The 21,339-nt window shown below is 49.3% G+C and overlaps 1 protein-coding gene across 1 annotated transcript in view; it reads left to right on the top strand.

Moving 5' to 3' along the window:
• Positions 1-581: 581 nt before the first annotated feature.
• Positions 582-21,339, top strand: part of fra (neogenin protein frazzled) — a 356,063-nt gene continuing 335,305 nt past the window's right edge. Inside the window, exon 1 of the mRNA XM_084607459.1 lies at positions 582-909. Coding sequence (XP_084463585.1) covers positions 819-909 — 91 coding nt within the window. The 5' untranslated portion in view covers positions 582-818. The remainder of the gene's footprint in view (positions 910-21,339) is intronic.

Genomic DNA, 21,339 nt, shown 5'->3' with positions numbered 1-21,339 from the left:
CTTTTAAATAACTGCCACCTGCCAGAACACCTACCAAAGGATGGTTTTCTCTCGGCTCTTTCTACCTGCCAGCCATGTAAGTGGTTCATATAATTACGACAGTATACTTTCCCAAGGGGTTCCAGATTTCTCTCCCGATTAAGAGTTCTTAGTGCTTTCGCAGTGATTCAATGGAAATTGTGACAAGTGGTTGTTAGAAGGTGGAGTTATGACACTACGTTTTTGAAGAGTCCTGCAATATAAAACTCTTTTGTGAGCTGCTGCCTACGCAGTGCAAAGAGCGATTAATACACGCAGAACATCAATATTCAGGCTAGCACATTTGTGTATATTACAAACTTACAGATTATTACCAACAATGCCGTTAAAATTTACGAAAAGTGTGTAGAAATTTGCCGCACGCAGTGAGGAATCACGCCCACAGCAGAACCGAAACAAGAACCTCGCCATTCCGAAACCGAAAGCGTTGCTTAGTTTTGATACCAGACGCCAGAGGCGTAGTGTGCTCTTCTCTTTTTTCCCATTGGTTGGCGAGCACGAAGGCGTCCCCAACTCGGTTGCCATAACAGCGCTGTAAAAATTCAACATGGACCCACCATATTCGGCCGGAGAGAGTGCTCTGGAGAGTTGTTTGGGTCTGTGGTGTTCGGCTTGTCAAACGCACGCCTTGCTCAGCGGCGTTGTGATGCGGCCGCAGTGGATCATCGTCTGACAGTGCGCGGCGTTAGCATTCGCTTCGCAGACTTCGCGACTCGGAGAAGAGTTGGAATCTCTTATGAGCGTTTTCTCGGATTTGATCCTGTGCGGGGCATAACACGATGGCTCGGCAGCACCGAAAGCAACGTGGTTTACGATGGCTCGTGCTCTCCATTTGCTACGTGCTCACCGTCGTCTTCACCACCGTCAAAGGTCAGTTCTTGGACACTGCGAAACTACGCCGTAACGCCTCTGAAGTCTTTTTACTGTGTACACGTTAAATCTAAGCGGACGATGTAAACAAACGATCGCCGTACTCCGCTCCGCTTCGCGAGGCGCGCTTCTCTGCCCGTCCCTGTTCTTCAAATAGGCTTAGGCGCCGTCGTCTGTTAGCGGATTTCGTTGCTGTTGGCGTACATCTGCGTTCAGCGTTCGGTCCACGGGCGCGGTGACAATCTTTCAGCACCTTCGCTAAGTCCCTCGTCGCAGCGCATATCGCTGCATTTGTTCCGCATCACCTCGACTGACTCATCCGGAGAAGCATCACTCCTCTCCTCCGGAGAGAATGGGAAAGCGTGCGTCGGTATTGTCCGCGAGTCGCGTAGCTCATGTGCATATCCGAGGGATGTCTTGGTGATTCGGTGACTTCTGGTCTTGAGCATATAACCAGAGTTATAACGAAACCTGTCTGCTAGGCAAGCCGGTCACGAAACTTGAGTGGATATGGTTGCTTTGATGGGGCTCCGTTATGTGTGTAGCGCCAGTTTCAAAACAACTTTTGCAGATCCACGCCGCAGCGCTTTCCTTTGAATTTTCTTAGTTGTGATTTTATGAGCAACGTCGGAGTTCGTAATTATGGCTGGGATATCTGTTCAGTCTAGTGCTTGTACTAGTCAGACCAGCTCTCCGTGTGTGCTCATAAACAGAGCGCGCAGGTCTCTTACTTTGAACTGTTGTAAAGCCAATCTCATTGCGTCAGTCTTGCTGACGAAATCCGCTATTTTAGCATTTATTTCGACTATAAACGCACTGCTGTTGCAATCGAAGTTCTCTGAAAGCATCCTTGAAATTTCTCTCACGCTTTGCGAAGTAGACTCTGCTGGGCTGGAGTTGTGTGTCATTGGCGGTCCCTCAAGTAATACTATGTTGTTTGGATCCAACTGCTATAAATTCGTAGTAACTCAAAACCTAAAAAAAAAGAAAAATACGATGCACCTCCCGCGTTGGAGATGCTTTGTTCACTTTTTCATATGCCCCCTTTTGCGAACATAACGGTATACGCATAGTTTTTTACAGCACGCGTTTTCCGCTTTGCACAGTCACAAGAAGCAGGCCATGAGCGAAATTGTGCAGTGATGTGCATATTTAACGTGAACGCTGCACATATTTTTTTTATTTTTTTTTTATTAGCATTCGCTGATTATGTCCTAATAGCTCTCAGTAGAGTCTGTCTTATCGACGGTCTGTGTAGGGTCCCGGCTAGCAGACTGAGCTTGACCTTTGTTGTCCTGGCGAACAATTATGTATTTGCGGGTTTCTTCACAAAACTGTACTGCGTTCCTTCCTACGCCTTCCCTTAACTTCCTTCCTTAACTTGCGCCCTGCGGAATGCCGGTTAAGCATAACAGAAGAAAGGCTTACGGTGCCACGATCGCCAGCATTTATTTTCTGTCCCGTTATTTGCGCTGCCTCTGGGTTTTGCTTTTCTTTTTTCTTTCTTTCTTTTTGCGCTCGAAAGGAAGGTCCACCGCTCGCTAGGCCACCGTGGAAAGAACAGATCACTCCATGGATGTGAAGCAAGAAGAACCAAGAAAAGAGAGCAGCGCCCGGAAAAGAGGGGATATCTCGCAGCTTCCGAAGGGACTTCACACGCGGGCCCCCTATCTATTACTGCCAGTGCTACTTCCGAGGGCCGTATACATGATGCACCCTTCGTCGCACCTTTTTCACTTCCAGCTTTTTTTTGCTTCGCGCTGCATTTGGCTCGTGATCGATCATCCCGAAGCGACGGTCCGCAACGCCGCTCGGACGCCGCGAGGCCCGGGTCCTGGCGGCCGGTGGAACTGTGTGTAAAGGGGGCTTCCGATAAGCACAAAAGGGCCCCTCACTACTGTCTCGGGGTAATGCACCGGCGTGTCATCATTTTCACTTCCGGCCGATGAACACCACGTCATGCGCCATCCGTCGTTAATTAGCGCCATTCCCTCGGACGCAACATCGGGAGATCTCTGAAGTCCCCTGACTGCCGGTCCCGTGCTACTGGCACGGTGTCAGGCTTCTGGCTGGCTTTGGCCAGAGTTTTAATTCTGGGTCATGCCTGTGTCTCCACTGCCTTTGTCCTAAGCTTGTCACGAGAAGACTGTTGACGGGCCGGCCATCGGTTCATTGTCCGGTTCACATCATATTCGCCTCTACACCGATCCTAAAGCACTTCAGCCTATGGCGTCAGTCAACGCCAGGGGTGGAAGTGCTGCGCCATTTGCTCCACTCTGCTCCAAACTGCTTTCCCTGCCCCATCTGCTTCAAAACGCAATATTGCTCCAAAACTGGTACAAACAAATTACTTCAGTATTTTGCCATCAGATCTAGCGAAACACAATTTCGCCGCATAATGGGCTATTTATTAATGACATCCCCACAAGATATGCTATCTCTGTACAGATGTAGGGTCAAAAATGATATGCACAAGCTAGAGAACAGAAATATGCTGCTCATCGATTTTAACTCCAAACTTGTGATGATGCTTGAACGTATCGGAGTAATATAATCCACCTTTGAATCTAAAAAAAGTCAAAATAGCGAAAATATTTGACTTGATGTTTACTTATGAAGTGTATAAGCAAACATGCCATTTGCTGTCAGTCTGTTCCAAAATGTTACTCAGGTCACTTGTGTAATGAGTCGCCACCCCTGTCGCTCTGTTTGCGCTCAAAATTCCCTTCTCTGTGCGCAACTCGGGGTCGGCCCCTTTACAGCAACGTCTTTTCATCGTCCGTCGTTCCTGCGACCCTCCCCACATAAATCAGTGACATTGGCCCTGACGTGTACAGCCGTGCAGCTTTCACAGCGGTGTATACAAATGTTTGCGGCTTATGTAAGCACGCACAACATGTATGCGCGTGCTTGCGTCCCTTGACGTGTAACGATGAGAGCACACGTCTGCAGCGCTCTCGTCGGCCCCCGTACGTGTGTGTGTTGTGCGCTGGGCGACGTGCGGCAATCTCTTTCTTCCGACGAAAGAGGAGCGCTCGGAAATGAAGCAGCGTGGGAATGTCTGGTCTCTGTCACCAGAGTAGTTCCTGCGGCAGAGCCGTTTCCTGCGCCAATTAGGACGGCGATCCCAGCCGCGGACCCATCCGCGCCGCCGGGAAAAAAACGCGCGCTTCCTATGCTGCCGCCTAGCTTGGAAGGTAGGGAGGCATATGTTCTCGGAGGAATTTCAAAAACCGAGCTCATTGTTAAGAAATATTGGGAAGGGAAAATTATGGGACAAGGTTTACATTAATTGGAAATACGAGATGGCATCTAAGATATCCGGGCCTGCCGGGGCTGCCCGCTAAATTTTTGCGGGGGCGCTGTTGCGATTCGTGAAAGGTGTTTTACATGTGGAAAGCGTATATCACAGCGCCCTTCTCAGTCGGCGTGAAAAACTTCTCACCTTTGGAGTCGTTGGGCACATTTTGTGCAGGTAGTCGCGATTCCAGGAATTTCGAGAAATGAGTTTCGACTAGTGGGCATTACTTCAGAAGCGAAGCAAAAAAAAACATGATAAAGGAGGAAGAGGCAGAGGTATGTTTGAAGACTGCACTGCACTGAAAGCATATATGCGCTTTACGATTGTGCTTAAATGACTTTTCGGACTTCAAGGCCATTCAGGGCTTTCGACTCAACAGAGGCACGCCAGCTGTAATGCTGGCGATGCTGTTGCCAGAATTTAACACCTATTAGGTGTCTCACAACTACTACAAAGAATGACCTAGACAGGAAAAGTAGAAAGGTAGGCATGAAAATCAATATGCAGAAGCCTATAAGGTAATATTCAACAGCCTCGGGAAGGAACTGCAGTTTACGTTAGGTAGCGAAGTACTGGAAGCGAATACGTCTACTTATAGGGCAGGTAGTAACCGCAGATCCGGACCCTGAAAGAGTATTAACGAGGAGAATAAGATCGGGATGGAGCGCATTTGGCAAGCACTCGCAGATTATGACTAGCAGCTTACCAGTATCGCTCAAGAGGAAAGTATACAACAGTTGCATCTTGCCTGTACTCACCTATGGGGCTGAAACGGCTAACCAAGAGAGTTCTACTTAAGTTGAGGACAACGCAGAGGGCTGGAACTAAAAAGGGTAGGGGTAACATTAAGAGATAGGAAGCGTGCAGAGTGGGTCAGAGAAATAACTCAAGTTACTGACATTCTAGCGGAAATCAAGAAGAAATGGGCATGGGCAGGACACGTAGTGCGAACAGAGGATAACCGATGGTCGCTTATGGTAACAAACTGTATTTCAAAGGAAAAAAAGCGTAGCAGGGGGCGGAAGAAAGTTAGGGGGGTGGATGAGGTGAAGAAGTTCGCAGGGGTCAAGTGGATGCAGCTAGCACAGGACCGGGTTAATTGGAGGAATGCGGGAGAGGCATTCGCCCTGCAGTGGGTATAGTTAGGCTGATGATGGTGATGATTAGGTGTCTTGCTGTGGTCGTCTTTTCGAAGGTAGTGACAGTCTGTTGCGGCTGGGATATTTAGCCACGGCGGTTGCGGAACGGGCGACGAGAGCGACTATAATTATGGCTGTAGCATATACTGGCCCTGCCGGCCACTTTCTCGCCCGTTTTCGACAAAGGGTTTTTGTAAGACAACCAGCCGCTTCGCACGTGTAATTTGGACTGTCCGCAGTTCGTTTGCTTATTCCCCAATCAGGATTCAATATGAACGGTCACACGTTTAGTTGGTATTCAGACGACGAGGATAAAGGCTTTTTTTCTTTTCTTTATTGCCTTCTTTAACTCAAATGCAGTGCAACCAGAAGCGAACAAAGGGACGTGCCAAACATGCGTTTTCACGTCGTGCTAAAGCTTCCGCTCTGTATAGACAGCACTGATTTATTAATCTGCGAGGCTGCCTTGCAGGTTAATAAAAGCTGGCTGTATAGGCAGACTCATCGAACACTTCGGTACTGATGAATTCTGAGAAAAGCCTAGACACGCTGGGACGACCGGTACATTCGAGGGTGGCTGAAAACCATTGGCACTTCAAGCTCGTCTGCAGTATTTGCTTTCGAATTAGGTCATTAATATATCACGCAGTTGCCACTTTGTGTCGACACTTGCAGTTGCTCCGAGATGAAGCCTGTCGTTCAATCGAAGGCTTTGGGGGCGGAAATAACGGTGCATGTACCGGAAATTTCGGCTGCCACCTGATGAAGACAGATAATCGTGTGCAGGGAAGAGCGTAGAACACGAAACTGGCGATGATGAGGAGGAGGGAAAAGCTTAATCACTAGCCAACACTAAGACCAGTGAAAAAGAGCGCTTGCTCATTTGAGTACTGTGCCGTTTCTGTGACTGTTCGGAAAGAATCGTTACTATTGAATTGATGCCGTTTTGCCTGGCCTCTTTCTTGTCCCGTTGGGTATTTTGGTTGGTATTTTGATTGGGTTCGTGCGACTCTCAATCACGGGAGGCTTCGATGGTGAAGCCTTCTTTATCGCGAGTTCTGTTTGCGGGCTATATAGTGGTTGGCGTCTAATGCTGTTGCCCTTGCTCTTTTGATGGGTTGTCGTTGGCTCTATTCGTCTACCTCCCACTCCTTCCATGCCGCTGTTCGATAACACCTGCAGTTTGGTTTTTCTGACAGGCCCACGGGGTAGAGGTATAGCTGCTTTCTCCCCGTACGATATTTCAATTTTTATTCAAGCGAATCCGAGTCTATTGCTCGCAGTCCATAGAAGCTGTTGTAATCATTAGTTTGTAGTTTGCGAAGGCGACAATATTTCTGTACATTAAATCCTTTTTGCTGCTTGAAGGTGTCTTTGCCTTTCTAGTCGAAGGTGTTGTAGGCGTAGGTTTGAGGGACGCTTCGTGGGGGTATATTTTTAAAATGTTTGACCCAGTGCCCTGTAGTAGAGCAAGGATATGGCCATGCGCAGAGATAGGGTTTATGGAGCCATCTGGTCGGCACGAGGCAGGTAACGGGCGATTATTGCGCTGGCCGGTTAGTTAGGGAGGAATGGCGATTGTTTTGCGCTCAGTTTAAGGGGCGTGGTGGTTCCTCTTTGAGGGAGTATCGTGGATCACTACTGGCTGAGAATCTAAGAGATTTGCTTGACAAACTATATGCTCGCAAATTGTGATGTCGCACCTATTTGAAAATGCGCGAAAGCTGCATATTTCAGGCTACGCTAGAACTGCCAAATATGCAGTGAAGAGAATAGCCACTTTCGAAGGAAGTCAAGGCATCGGGACTGGTTGGGATACCTCGTGGGGAGCAAAGTCCTTATATTCATCATCATCATCATCATCAGCCTGATTATACCCACTGCAGGGCGAAGGCCTCTCCCATATTTCTCCACTTAACCCGGTTCTGTGCTAGCTGCATCCACTTGACCCCTGCGAACTTCTTAATCTCATCCGCCCACCTAACTTTCTGCCGCTCCCTGCTACGCTTTCCTTCCCTTGGAATCCAGTTTGTTACCCTCAGCGACCATCGGTTATCCTCTCTTCGCACTACATGTCCTGCCCATGTCCATTTCTTCTTCTTAATTTCCACTAGAATGTCGGTAACTTGAGTTATTTCTCTGACCCACTCTGCACGGTTCCTATCTCTTAATGTTACCCCTACCATTTTTCGTTCCATAGCTCTCCGGGTTGTCCTCAACTTAAGTAGAACTCTCTTGGTTAGCCTCCACGTTTCAGCCCCATAGGTGAGTACAGGTAAGATGTAACTGTTGTATACTTTCCTCTTGAGCGATACCGGTAAGCTGCTAGTCATAATCTGCGAGTGCTTGCCAAATGCGCTCCATCCCCATATTAATCTTCTTGTTATTTCCTTTTCATGGTCCGGATCTGCGGTTACTACCTGTCCTAAGTAGACATACTCGCCTACTACTTCCAGTATTTCGCTACCTAATGTAAACTGCTGTTCCTTCCCGAGGCTGTTGAACATTACCTTAGTCTTCTGCATATTGATTTTCAAGCCTACCTTTCTACTTTTCCTGTCTAGGTCATCAATCATAATTTGCAGTTCATCCCCCGAGTTGTTTAGCAAGGCAATGTCATCAGCAAATCGCAGATTACTGAGGTATTCTCCATCTACCCTTATCCCTAACTGCTCCCATTCCAAGTCTCTGAATACTTCCTCTAAACAAGCTGTGAATAGTACTGGGGAGATTGTGTCTCCTTGCCTCCTTATATTAGTAGTTTCTTTTTTCTCCCCCTTTTTTCTCCCCCCCCCCCTTTTTTTTTTTTTTTTAGCAGAATTATCTCTGGACTTCAATCAGGAGAACTTCGAACTGCTGTTCGGCCAAGAAATGCGCATAGCAAGCTCGACTTGTAAAGTGCCTGCCTGTGCCGTTGCAGCCACCTTTGCCATGCATGGCGCGTTCGCAGCAAGGCGGTATTCAGAAAGGGAATGGCTGCGCGTACTGTTTTCCGTCCGAACTCGCTGGATGACCGGTCTTTTCGAGCGTTAGCCGCGTTTCGCCTAACGCGCGCGCGCTGCCGGCGCATATGATTTATGGGCGAATGGCCGCTCGCGCCGTGTATCAGTTTCGCGCGCAAATCAGCATGCAGAGCCGGCCACCGAACGGCAACGCGCCCCGGGGGTTGCAGCAGCGCTGCTCCGGATTCCGGTTTCTTTCATCGCCCGGCCTCCTCCTCCACTACAGGAGGCACGGACACTGGTGCACTCGAACGCACCGTGCGGCCGCGGCGCTTTCAGTGTTGCGCCCGGGGCTGATCAGTATGCGAGCCGCACAGCTCGGAAACTTTGGTGGACGCGAAAGACGCGTCGACCGTAAAGGCGGAAACACCCTTGTATAGCAGTGTGGCCTAATGGACGGCAGTGGCCGAGACGAGCGAGTCAACAACACGATCCATTTCAGCCTGTTCCGGCGCTCTCTCTCTCGCCGTCTCTAAACTGGCCGCAAAGAGGCAGCCCCGAGGTTGAAGCAGCGCGCGCGCCTCTGCATTCCTGCTGGAGGTTGCCGGCCCGGTGAACCGTGAAACCTAATTGCTGCTTGTCGAGATTGGAGAATGACCATGAGTGCCACACTCTCCCTGTTGCGGCACTCTTGGTCATTGCGCGCGCGAAGCTGCCGCTTTAGTTTTTGGCGAACGCGCAGATGCCTGTTGCCTCCGCCCACGGACGTCATAATGTTCTTCAAAACATTTTTTCCTTCTTCTGTATTCGCCCTCTGGTTTAGGGAGAATACAGACAGATACAAATAAATAGTTAATAGTTAAAGATAGAATACAATAGAAATCGTTATTCAAGATCTAATCTCGAAAAGAACTGTTTCACAGCGAGAACTTCAGCATGGTTCGGACGAAATGAGACAAGGCGAGTGACGTGTCTCTGCATCCTTGCCAGCTAAGCGTAAAGCAAGCGAACGAAGACGAATTCGTTGTCCGGCGAGTGGCTATCGGCATGGTTCCCCCTCGTAAAGCTCCTCTACCTTCTTACCGTCGCGAAAAACTCCACCCTTGAGACACATGTAGGACAGATTTCGCACTTTGTTGTACTCTGGGAGCAATCCGAAAGAGCTCCCCTCTTTTCAACCGCAAAAAAGCGAAGAGCGCACTGCTCACAAAGCAGTGCTCTTAAATTGAGACGAAACGCAAGCCTTGCGTGTGAGCCACGAACAGGCTTGACAAGAAGTGCTGCTATTTTCTTATACTCATTCTCAGAAACTGTGCTGAGCAACCGTCTGTGTAAGTATTAGAGAGAGGATGTGTCCATGCTCTTGTGACTGTGCCGAGCAATTTCGATAATGTTTCTCCTTTAGCTGCAAAATCATATGTCCGAACCATCACAGTGTGTGTACACACACTTTGGTAGGGTTTAGTGAGTCGAAGGTTGCAAAAGTGGTGATCTAGTGGGCCTTCCTTTCTTTATTCTTCGTTCCCCTCGCCTCCTTTTTCTAGTGCGAAACAGTGCATTGGAGCGGATTGGCATATCTCAGTGCGGTCGAAGGGTCCTCCCGTAGAGCATTTCGTGTTCCCTTCCTCGTTCTGCTCGGCACATTCGATTTCTTTGCGCGGCCCGACGGCGCGCTGTTTGCTCTTCGGCCGGCGACTGCGGAGGACACCGCCTCCTTGTGCCGAGGACCTTATTTTGCTGCCCTGCTCTGCTGCAGAGAAGCGCGCAGGCCTTCTTCGCCCGCCTGCCTTCTTCGCTGGGCGGTTCCTATTTTCCTTCTTTCTTCTTTCCTTTTTTCGTCACCGAGAAAGGTAGTGGTGCGTGGTTCTCCCACAAAGCCGGGATGACTCGGGACCAGGTTAGAAAGTAGACGAAGGCAGAGAGAGGGGGCGGAGGCAGGGGGGGGGGGGGGGGGGAGAGAAAATGAGGAAAAGCGCTGCCACTCCGTCTTGCTCGCGTTTCGCGCCAGACGTACTGCTGACGCGCGCTTTTTGCTCTGCCCAGCCCGAAGCCGAAGGGAGCACGTGTGCTCGCCGCTGCCCCGCGCGCGGACGCGAGGACTGTGGTTATTGCCGTAGAAGATTCTGGACGGCTGGTGGAAGAATGGTTTGGTTAGGTTTGGTTTGTGGGGTTTAACGTCTCAAAGCAACTCAGGCTATGAGAGAAGCCGTAGTGGAGTACTCCGGAAATTTCGACCACCTGGGTAGCTGGGATGTATGGTTGCGGTAAAGATCTCCGAGTGAGCATGACATGGCGGCACACTCCTGTGAGCAGTTACAGCTACGGTGAACTAGAATACTTTCTAGTTCACTATACTCACAGCCACCCAATGCCAAGGTCGGCTTCACTTTAACCGTGTATTTCTTGTACTTCTTTTTTCGCTATAAAAATTGTATTCGAACGGACCCTATGTAAAACAGTTTGAGGACTATCGCCCGTTGCATCACTCTGAAATCCGCCCCTGCCCAGTGCCCTTCGGCGACATGCTACGCGATTGTGCGCCATGTGTGCGCCAACTCGCGCTGCAATGGTGGCTCGGTCGTTTTGAGTCTAACAGCTGAGCCCAAGGATGCGGTTTAGAGTCTTAAAAGGAAGAGAGTGGGAATGAAAGAAGGAGAGATATGAGTGAAGAATTTATTTCTTTCTTTCACTCTCACCTTCCATCCCTCAAACGTGGTATAGGTCTCCACAATGAAGTGAGACAGTCACTGCGCTTTCATGACAGGAGAATTTCACTTTAGCCTGTCAGACAGCGTCGTTACCGTGTGGGTGCTCATAGTCGGATAGTCCTGCAGTACGGGAAGAAAGCGGCCCATTTCAGCTGGATAATTAGACACCGCCAAAACAAATGGACTTCGGTACAGTTGAAGCGCCCAGCAGGTGGCCGCTGCAAGTAACGCTCTCACCGGTCCACCGCTGCGAAAGGCAAGCTTAATTTATCTGCCGCCTGGACACGCCCTGAGCGCTATATAGGCCTGTGTCAATGCGTATACCGGTCCGCTATAATAACACGTGCAGCGACATCATGCAGCGCGTGTCGGGAGGCGATGAAGGCTGCTCGTGAAGGAGACCAGCGCAGGGCGCTGTTACGACCAAGCATCCGCATTTGCGCGCTCTATTGTTCGCCTGTGGGCATGGAAAAGTTTTGTGAATATGTGGTGATGGTCCATTGGCTCTAAGTGAGCCTGTTTCCAGGAATCCTGTTTTGTAAGCATGTTTTGCTTTGTGGACAACCTGCAAATGCCAAATTGGCCCTGTCAAGAGAACGTCTGGAAAAACACAAAGAAACGTCCCCCTGCGGGAAATAGCAGGAAGTGCTTTCTTTTGTTCACCCTTCCAGTCGAGAAGTGCTATCCTCCAGTGATGAATGCCTCCTATCCAAAGGAGACGACAGAGTGACATGTCCGCTGACGTGCAGGACAAGAGAAGAGCATGACTCATACGGCCATTAAGTGATTTCCCGGGAATGTAGGAAAGATTTGCAATTGTCGAAAAGGGACCATGTTGGGAGCCCTATGCGGCGCCACGTGCACTCGGGTTTCTGAGAAGTAAAACCCCCAGAACCAGCCTGTGGTTTCTTTGCTGAAGAATAGAAATGTACCTCCTCTCCTCGCCGTTCCCAAGCTTTTCCCGCCAACAAGTGATCACGCCCAACGAATGAATGCCGGACCAGTCAGTGCTTCAGACCATCAGTGCAGTGATGTGTTCGATTGGATGCCGATACCTGAGGGGCGTGCCCTGGATTTGGTTGGTCAGCATCTTCAGAGAGGGGCTGGACATAGGGGGTTTTTAAGGACGCTGCAGAGCACGAAATGTCGCTCTGAGCCCTGGGTAAACGGCTCATCCAGTCGCTTCTCGCTATGAACCCTTAACGCTTGCCATTTTGCTGATGTACCCTTCTTTTTCATGTAAATATTCTTGTAAATACGTTTTCTCAAAGTGCCAGTAAACCTGCTTGTACATATTTTACCAACTTCGAAGATTCAGTCCTTCTTCAACCCCGAGTCTCTGCACGCTACCAAGTGAAGGCCGGGTCGACGTAGCCCCAGCGTCACGACAACTGGTGGCAGCGGTGGGATCTGAATCTACAAGCCACAACATCTGGTGATTGGAGGTGGATCAGAATCTGCAAGCCACAACATCTAGTGATCGGAGGTGGCATCTCAAGCAACAAGCAGGCGCAACAATCGGCCAACAAGAGAGCAGCTCGGAACATCGATCGCATGTGTGGGTGAGTGCTTGGCTTTTCTTCTGATGTGGACCAGGTTCTAGAACAGGGTTAGATTTTAGAACTGGTAAAAAAAAGTGTTGAAACGCCTTTAGGTTTGGTAGTTTGCACTGTTGTTTTGGAAGTAGCCGACACTCGGAGCGATCATGGACCTACAAAAGCTGCAGAAACCGGAACTGTTGCAATTGTGTGAGGAATTGGGAATTGATACAAGTGGTTTGGCACGAAAACCTTTGATTATAAAGGCAATCACAGATTTGGGAGCCGATGATGAGGAGCTCAGTGAAGCATGGAACCTCATCGGTCAAAAAAAGGAACAGCTCAGACAGCAGAAAGAGCGGGAAAAAGAGGAAAAGGAGCGGGAAAAAGAGCAGAAAGAGCGGGAAAAAGAGGAAAAGAGGCGTGAGCGCGAACGTCAGAGGGAAAAAGAGGAAAGGGAGCGCGAACGTGAGTGGGAAAAAGAGGAAAAGAAGCGTGAAAGAGAAGAAAAAAAGCTGGACCAAGAAATTGAGCTCCGGAAATTAGAACTAGAGTTGAGCAAGAGGTCGGGCAATTGTCCCCAGCTAGCGGTACCTCTTCTCAACAAGGAGGCAGATTTCAAGATGTCAAAGTACATGCAGCCATATGTGATATCAGGGGATATCGGTCTGTATCTGGCTAACTTTGAGCGAACCTGCGAAAAACTGTCCTTCCAGCGAGACACTTGGTCTCAGAGATTATTGACGGTTCTGCCCTGCGAGGCAGCGGAGGTTGTCGCGCGGCTAAGCAAGGAGGACGCGGACAACTACGAGAAGGTCAAAGCTTGCCTTCTGAGAAAGTATAGGCTTAGCGCCGAGGCGTTCAGACAACGTTTTCGGAATGCTACTAAGTCCAAGGACGAGAGTTACCCTGAATTCCTGTACAATCTAAGAGTTAATTTGGGCGAGTGGCTAAAGAGCACTGATTCCTACAGTGATAGGGACGCTGTAGTCGAGCGAATTCTTTTGGAGCAGTTTTATAACTGCCTCCCAGAAAAAGAAAGAAATTGGTTACAGGACCGAGGCGAAATTAAGTCGGCAACTGAAGCTGCCGAACTCATTGAGGAGTACGCTTCGCGTCGACAATTCAGCAACCCAGCAGTGGATAGGCCCCGCAATCCCAAGTTCAGTGTGAATAACCGTCAGAAAAGGCACTTTGCTAGATTTGCAAACGAAGAAAGGAAGGCTTCTTCAGGCAAACGCCCTAGAAAGGACGGCAGTGAGAAAAGTGGGGAAGTGACCAACGCGCAGAACACAAAGAAAAAGCTTGAGGCTAGGAAGCCGCTCACATGCTTTAGGTGTAATGAGCAGGGTCACATTGCCGTCAACTGCCGGAAAGAAAAGATTGCTTTCTCGTATGTCAGGGACTGCGATGAAAATATGCAGCTTTTAGAACCCTACCTGCATGACCTAGTAGTCAACGGGAAGCCTTGCAAGGTACTGCGCGATTCGGCCGCAACGATGGATGTTGTCCATCCGGCGTATGTATCGCCTTCCGACTATACAGGACAGTGTGCGTGGATCCGCCAGGTAGTTGAGGAACAGAGTGTGTGCTTGCCGATCGCGAACGTGGTCATCGAGGGCCCTTTCGGCGAATTAACAACCGAGGCTGCCGTTTCAGGAAAGCTTCCTAAGTGCTATCCGTATTTGTTCTCCAACAAATCGGACATGCTACTGCGAAAAAGGGGCGTCCTTTTCGGAGACAGAGTTGTGCAAGCCTTAACACGTTCAAAGGCGCGAGAACTAGCTACACTGCTCATTCCAGAAAAATCCACAGCGGAGGAAACGGCAGTTAAAACAGTGGTAAATGCGGAAGATAGCAGGTTAGAAAACTTTGAGAGCGAGGCATCTCAGATATGTCAACTTGAAAGTGAGCTTGATGAGACGCGGAATGAGGACGTTCTTGAGAGTAACCTCTTGCCGCCAGAGTCTAGTAATCTCACGAGACTTCTAAGTGGAACCCGAGAGGACTTAGCTATGGAGCAAGCCAATGATCTCAGGAATAAGCTCGAAGTACAGTGGGAAGGACCTGATAAAGTCGTTGCAAAGCTTTCTGACACTAACTACGCAGTGAAAATCCCCGATAGGCGTAAAGCAGTGCGTATTTATCATTGCAATCTTATGAAGCCTTATGTGCAGAGGGAAGCCGTGGTAAATCTAACGTTAAACCTTCCCGAGGAGATGGGGGACAACTTGATTTGCCTCAGCGGAAAGGGAAGCAACGCTCAGGAGCTTCTCAAAAAGACGGAGCAGAGAGGAGAACTAAAGAAATCCCAGCTGTCCGATCTGGGCGAGATAATAACAGAGTTTGAGGCCTGCTTCGTGGACAGGCCAGGCAGAACTGATTTGACTGAGCACGATATTGAGCTGACTTCAGACGTGCCAGTGCGATCAAGGTGCTACCGATTTTCTCCAAGGCAAAGAGAAATTCTGGATAGGGAAGTAACTCGCATGCTGGAATTGGGAGTAATAAAACCCTCGGAAAGCGATTATGCTTCGCCTATGATCTTAGTAGAAGCTCCAGGTAAAGACCCTAGGCCTGTGGTAGACTACCGAAAGCTAAATTCTCTCACCAGGGATCAAGTGTATCCTATTCCGAATATTGAGGAGAGAGTAGAACAGGTCAGTAGAGCGGCATATGTGACTACGCTGGACCTTACTCGAGGATACTGGCAAGTACCGCTCACTGAACGCGCCAGCAGATACGCGGCTTTCGTCACTCCGACGGGCAGCTACCAGCCAACAATGATGAGTTTCGGGCTCAAAAATGCTCCATTTTGTTTTTCCCGACTCATGGATAGGGTTTTAAAGGGGTGTGAAACATTCGCGGTGCCTTATTTAGACGACATTGCGGTTTTTTCCGACTCATGGGCGGACCATATGGTACATCTAAGAGCTGTACTGAGCCTTTTGCGTCAAGCTGGACTAACCGTAAAGGCCGAGAAATGTTGCCTGGCAAGGGCGACCGTGGACTACTTGGGTCACAATGTAGGTCAAGGTTTCAGGAAACCCAGCGAGATTAAGATTTCTGCGGTAGCAGACTACCCGCGGCCGAGCACGAAGACGGAAATTCGAGCATTCCTGGGTCTGACTGGGTACTACAATCACTACATCCCTAACTATTCAGCTTTGGCTAGCCCTCTGACCGACGCTCTCCGCAGGACAGAACCGACAAATGTAGTCTGGGACGAACAAAAGGAAGCCTCCTTCGTAAACCTGAAGGCTGTGCTGATTAGCCGTCCGGTATTGCGAGCTCCAGACTATGGCCGAGAATTCACGGTCCAGTGTGATGCCAGTGATCGAGGGTTAGGTGCTGTTCTCTGCCAGAGAGATGACGACGGTAATGAGCACCCCGTGCTCTACTTGAGCAGAAAACTGAGTTCTAGAGAGAGGGCTTATTGCGCGTCAGAGAAGGAATGCGCTTGCATTGTATGGGCCATTCAAAAATTGCAGTGCTATCTTGGAGGGGCCAAATTCACCGTAGAGACGGACCATTGTCCCCTGGCTTGGCTGCAAACTGCGACATCGAAGAACAGTCGCCTTCTTAGGTGGAGCTTGATTTTACAGCAGTACAATTTTGAAATAAGATACAAAAAGGGGAAGTTAAATGGGAATGCGGACGCGCTTAGCCGCTCTTTCTAAGCGGTCCGAGATGTTCCTCACCATGTATCCAAATTGATAATCAGGTTTTTTTTTTTTTCGTGCGCTTGAATATAGATGACTATGTAAAGCAGCACGTTTGGTTTTCGAGGCATACGTGGGTCCTGAACGTCTTGAGAGTGGGCTTTTCTCGAACAACAATGGCAGTTTTCTTTTGACCTGGTCTCTTCAGACGGGAGCCGAGTGCTTGCTTCGACATGTGGTTGAGTTTCAGATAGCTCAAGCAATTTGGCCTACAACAATCAAGACAACGCGACAAGCAACAGCGAGCTTCAAGCGTTCACGTGCAGGCCATTAAGTCGTCTCTTCATGCAGCAGCTGCGGCTGCTGCCCTCCGAGTCTCTTCTGGCGGGGGAGGAGGCTGTTACGACCAAGCATCCGCATTTGCGCGCTCTATTGTTCGCCTGTGGGCATGGAAAAGTTTTGTGAATATGTGGTGATGGTCCATTGGCTCTAAGTGAGCCTGTTTCCAGGAATCCTGTTTTGTAAGCATGTTTTGCTTTGTGGACAACCTGCAAATGCCAAATTGGCCCTGTCAAGAGAACGTCTGGAAAAACACAAAGAAACGTCCCCCTGCGGGAAATAGCAGGAAGTGCTTTCTTTTGTTCACCCTTCCAGTCGAGAAGTGCTATCCTCCAGTGATGAATGCCTCCTATCCAAAGGAGACGACAGAGTGACATGTCCGCTGACGTGCAGGACAAGAGAAGAGCATGACTCATACGGCCATTAAGTGATTTCCCGGGAATGTAGGAAAGATTTGCAATTGTCGAAAAGGGACCATGTTGGGAGCCCTATGCGGCGCCACGTGCACTCGGGTTTCTGAGAAGTAAAACCCCCAGAACCAGCCTGTGGTTTCTTTGCTGAAGAATAGAAATGTACCTCCTCTCCTCGCCGTTCCCAAGCTTTTCCCGCCAACAAGTGATCACGCCCAACGAATGAATGCCGGACCAGTCAGTGCTTCAGACCATCAGTGCAGTGATGTGTTCGATTGGATGCCGATACCTGAGGGGCGTGCCCTGGATTTGGTTGGTCAGCATCTTCAGAGAGGGGCTGGACATAGGGGGTTTTTAAGGACGCTGCAGAGCACGAAATGTCGCTCTGAGCCCTGGGTAAACGGCTCATCCAGTCGCTTCTCGCTATGAACCCTTAACGCTTGCCATTTTGCTGATGTACCCTTCTTTTTCATGTAAATATTCTTGTAAATACGTTTTCTCAAAGTGCCAGTAAACCTGCTTGTACATATTTTACCAACTTCGAAGATTCAGTCCTTCTTCAACCCCGAGTCTCTGCACGCTACCAAGTGAAGGCCGGGTCGACGTAGCCCCAGCGTCACGACAGCGCGCACCACTTCGGGTGGACGGAAAGTTGGACTTGTCCGTAAATGGGCGCATTCCGCGACCCATGCTATATATTCTACTCGCTTTGTCTTTTATCGTTGCGCAGCGTAGCACGAAGCTACTGGCGTTTAAATCTTTTATTCAGAACTTCCTTGATCACGCTTACAGTAATCTGGGGCACGTTCACGGCGGGTGTTAATCTTCGTAGAGTGGAACGAATGCAGAATCATGCCGCTTGGCTTACCTCTAATGAAAACGGAGTGCTACCTATTTTCCGAACTAATTTGCAAAACAGTAGTAAAACGAATATCCCAAAGAAACAGCACTTGTGTAAGCTCCATGTTTAAAACAATCAAAGACCAATTATATTGCAGTACATGAGTTTTCCGAAAAGCATTCTGCAAGAAGCCGCCACGCGATCACTCTACTCCCTTTTCGTGCCAGAAACAAAGTTTTGAAGGTTATTGGACGTAGAATACACGATATGCCCATATCTCGTTTGCAGTTCAAATGCAGTGAACAAAACAACTGGAACAATGCAGGGAACAGTTACATTGAAGGAACCAAAATACATTCCAATTGGAAGAGGAAAGGCGATACAGGTAACATATGCCATTGATTCATTGGAGTTCATTTTCTCGTGGCACAATGTAATGTAAGACTAAATTCTGGTAGAAGCACAATTTAAACGCAACGCAAATATACTCTTTCTTTTCTGCGTTGCCGCGGGGGTGCAACGCTAGGTCGCCCGACTCCTGTGCCTGAGGATGCGGGATCGAATCCCGGCCATAGCGGCCGCTTTTCGATGGAGGCGAAAAGCAAGGCGCCCGCGTGATGCGCGATGTCAGTGCACATTAAAGAACCCCAGTTGGACGAAATTTCCAGGGCACTTCACTATACGGCGTCTCGCATAGCTTGAGTCGCTTTAGGACATCAAACCCGATAAACCTGACCAAATCATTATTTTCTACTACAGTGTAGTCACATCGAAGAAATTTTATAACGATGTAATTAAACGCACTTATAGTCACCAGTTGTTATTTTTCTTCTCTGTGCGCCCTTTCCGCGCGACAGTGTGTAACCAAGTGTTGGTCGACGAATGAGCGGTGTACGCCGCGGCTGTATGTTTCTGGCTCGGAAGAAGACGGCAGCAGTGCTTCTGCATCTAATGGAGGAAAGAGAGGCGCAGAATGCGGACGGGGCGAGAGCAATGGTCAGGCAGGAGCTGCAGGGCCAACCGGACACGGACGTCGCGAGCTAGCAGCGTCTGGCCCTCGTAGGGCCGCTGGGTGGATGTGAGGAACGCTCCGTGTCGAGGATCGATGCACTGGAGACGCCGTCCTGGACGTGTGCTGACGACTGGTCCCCTTTTGCTCGTTATCATCGACGACCTCTTCACGGAGATCCTCAACCATGTGACTGCGACACGGTCCTTTTCTATGAATATAGTGTTCCTGGACCCCTATTTCCCCCGGTGTGGAACCGGTGAGTGTCGAAAGTGCTATTGCTCTTGCACAGAGCTTTCCGCGCTATTCGGAGCTCAATCCTTCCGACGTCGACATCAAACGAGCAATGCGAGGGACCCCACAAGCGGCCTCGGGTCATCGACCTGACTCGATGACGAGGACTTCCCTGGTGACTGCACTCATCTTGCTGGGGGCATGCACCGCCTTAATTGCTCCGCTCTTACGTATACCTCCTGCCGAAGGTCTGCAGCAGTATAGGCGTTCTCCCCTTCGTTTCGTTGCGTGACACCGCCAGCGGGCTTCTTACGCGACGACGCGATTTACCTTTGGTATAAAAGACGAGAAGCGGAATTAGGATCGCGGTGGCGATGGAAAGGAATACTTATAAAAAAGTGGGCCTTGTGAACTGGATACAGGTTCATAATTTCTCAATGTGGGTAAGTATAGCGATGCTTAAAAGAACAAGAAAGAAGCCTCTGCCTGTAGTCTTAATATGAGCGGGAGCACAGTCGCTGGTCCGCTTTCATCGCATTTTCACCTTCGTTAAGAAAAACTCTGCTAGGTATATATTCGTTATAGGGTCTCTACTGGCTCGCTTCTCGGCGAACGGCGGTGTGCGGATTGCGTTCTTGTCCACCTCGTCCGCTTTCTTATGCAAACCTCGCCGCGCAGTGTGGACGCTGCAGAGAACACTGCTGGCGAAACCAGTCTCAAGCCCCTCCGTGGCGGCGCCACTCGGCCGACTTCAAAGGCAAATGCCCGGAATCGTGCTCACGCTTACCCACATGGAGTTCCGTGCAGCGCTAGAGGATCTGAGCGGGCGTCACCTGCGAATAACTGTCATTCCTCGCGTTGCTGAATCGCCGCAGTGATGTATGCAGCAGTTTATATTGCTGTAAACGACATGCCCATAGCGCGCGTTTACTGTACTGGCCGAGAACATGGCGGTGAGTGAACGAAAAACGTTCATTTCCTGATAGGGCGAGTACACGTTGTGGGACTTGGCAAACACTCGCTGGGTTACACGGGGCTCTATGAGACTCGATATATACGCTGCTTTCACTCCGTGCCGAGTGCTCTGTTTGCCGGCCCTCTTAGTGTAAGACTGAAGGAAATGTATTTAGCGAGTGAGAGACTGAATTAATGTGCCATTGTATAATTCAGACGAAAATATTGATCGAAGCGCGAATGTAGGCGCTATGAAAGGTATCCTTCAGAGGCGCTGTCCGTTCTTTTTTTTTTTTTTTTTTCCTCGTTTTCTTCTTTCGCGCTGTGATTGTGCAAAGATGAATAGTCGATTGATACATTCCTATTTTGAACACTGTTGTGTAAGGCGGCAAGAGACAGCGAGCAAAAAGCAAGAGTGCTGTCTTGTTTCTCTCCAACCCTTCTTTTCATTGCTGTTATATAGACTGTGTTCAGAATTTATATAGACTGTGTTCCACGATGTATATTCCACTCCGTTTGCGACGGTTGTGGACTCTGAGGTTTCCATCCTGTACTTCCTCAAGCGCTGCGCAAAGTTGAACTGCTGTCCCTGAGCGTTGAGGAGTATGTTTACTGCCCCTCTGTAAAGGCGGTGTGCGTTCTCTAAACCTAGCTAGAGTAGGCAACGGTGGCGTTTTATCAGTGCGTCGGCACTTGTCCCAGTGCACCAAGTGTCTGTCTGAAGCCGGTCAACTTGGGCTTTGACCTCTTGACCTTGACCTCTTGGCTTGCGGGAAACATGATCGAGCACTGATTGGCCTGAGGTTTGTGTGACGTCATGAGATCATATGTCATGGCCGAACCCGGCAGGAGCTGTCAACTTTGGCAGCACTTTTCAGATGGTATAATCGAACCCGCCGCGACCCTAATTGGATCCCGAGTCAGACACGATACTCTTTGGCCATGTACGCACGTTAATGCGGCCTGGTTGAAGCGGGGCTTGATATCTCTGTCGGGTGGTCATTTAATATTATAGTAGGGAATTTTCTCGTCTTCTTCGGATCTCGTATACTTGTAGGCTCATCTCGATGACAAGGGACGACAAATTATAAGGAGCGACAGTTTATCAAGAAAACGGACATTAACTGAAGTTTATATAAGAACCTAAAACATTTACAGCAAGGTAGAACAAAAATGAAACGTGTGTCTGTCTAGCTAAGCATAGCCGAAGAAGCATACCTCAAGCCATAGTTCAGAATAACCGGCTGGACTCCCGTGCTCAGTTTTAAAGGCCCAGCACATATTCGATTCGCATGCATTTGCAGCAAGCGTAACGCGATCAGTCTCTAGCTTACTGGTGCAATGCCCTTCTCC

The sequence above is a fragment of the Amblyomma maculatum genome, chromosome 6 (genome assembly GCF_055883805.1).
Source record: "Amblyomma maculatum isolate TAMU_Amacu chromosome 6, ASM5588380v1, whole genome shotgun sequence".
NCBI lineage: Eukaryota > Metazoa > Arthropoda > Arachnida > Ixodida > Ixodidae > Amblyomma > Amblyomma maculatum.
Note: the sequence above shows the minus strand (reverse complement) of the source record. Positions and strands in the feature narration are given on the sequence as shown.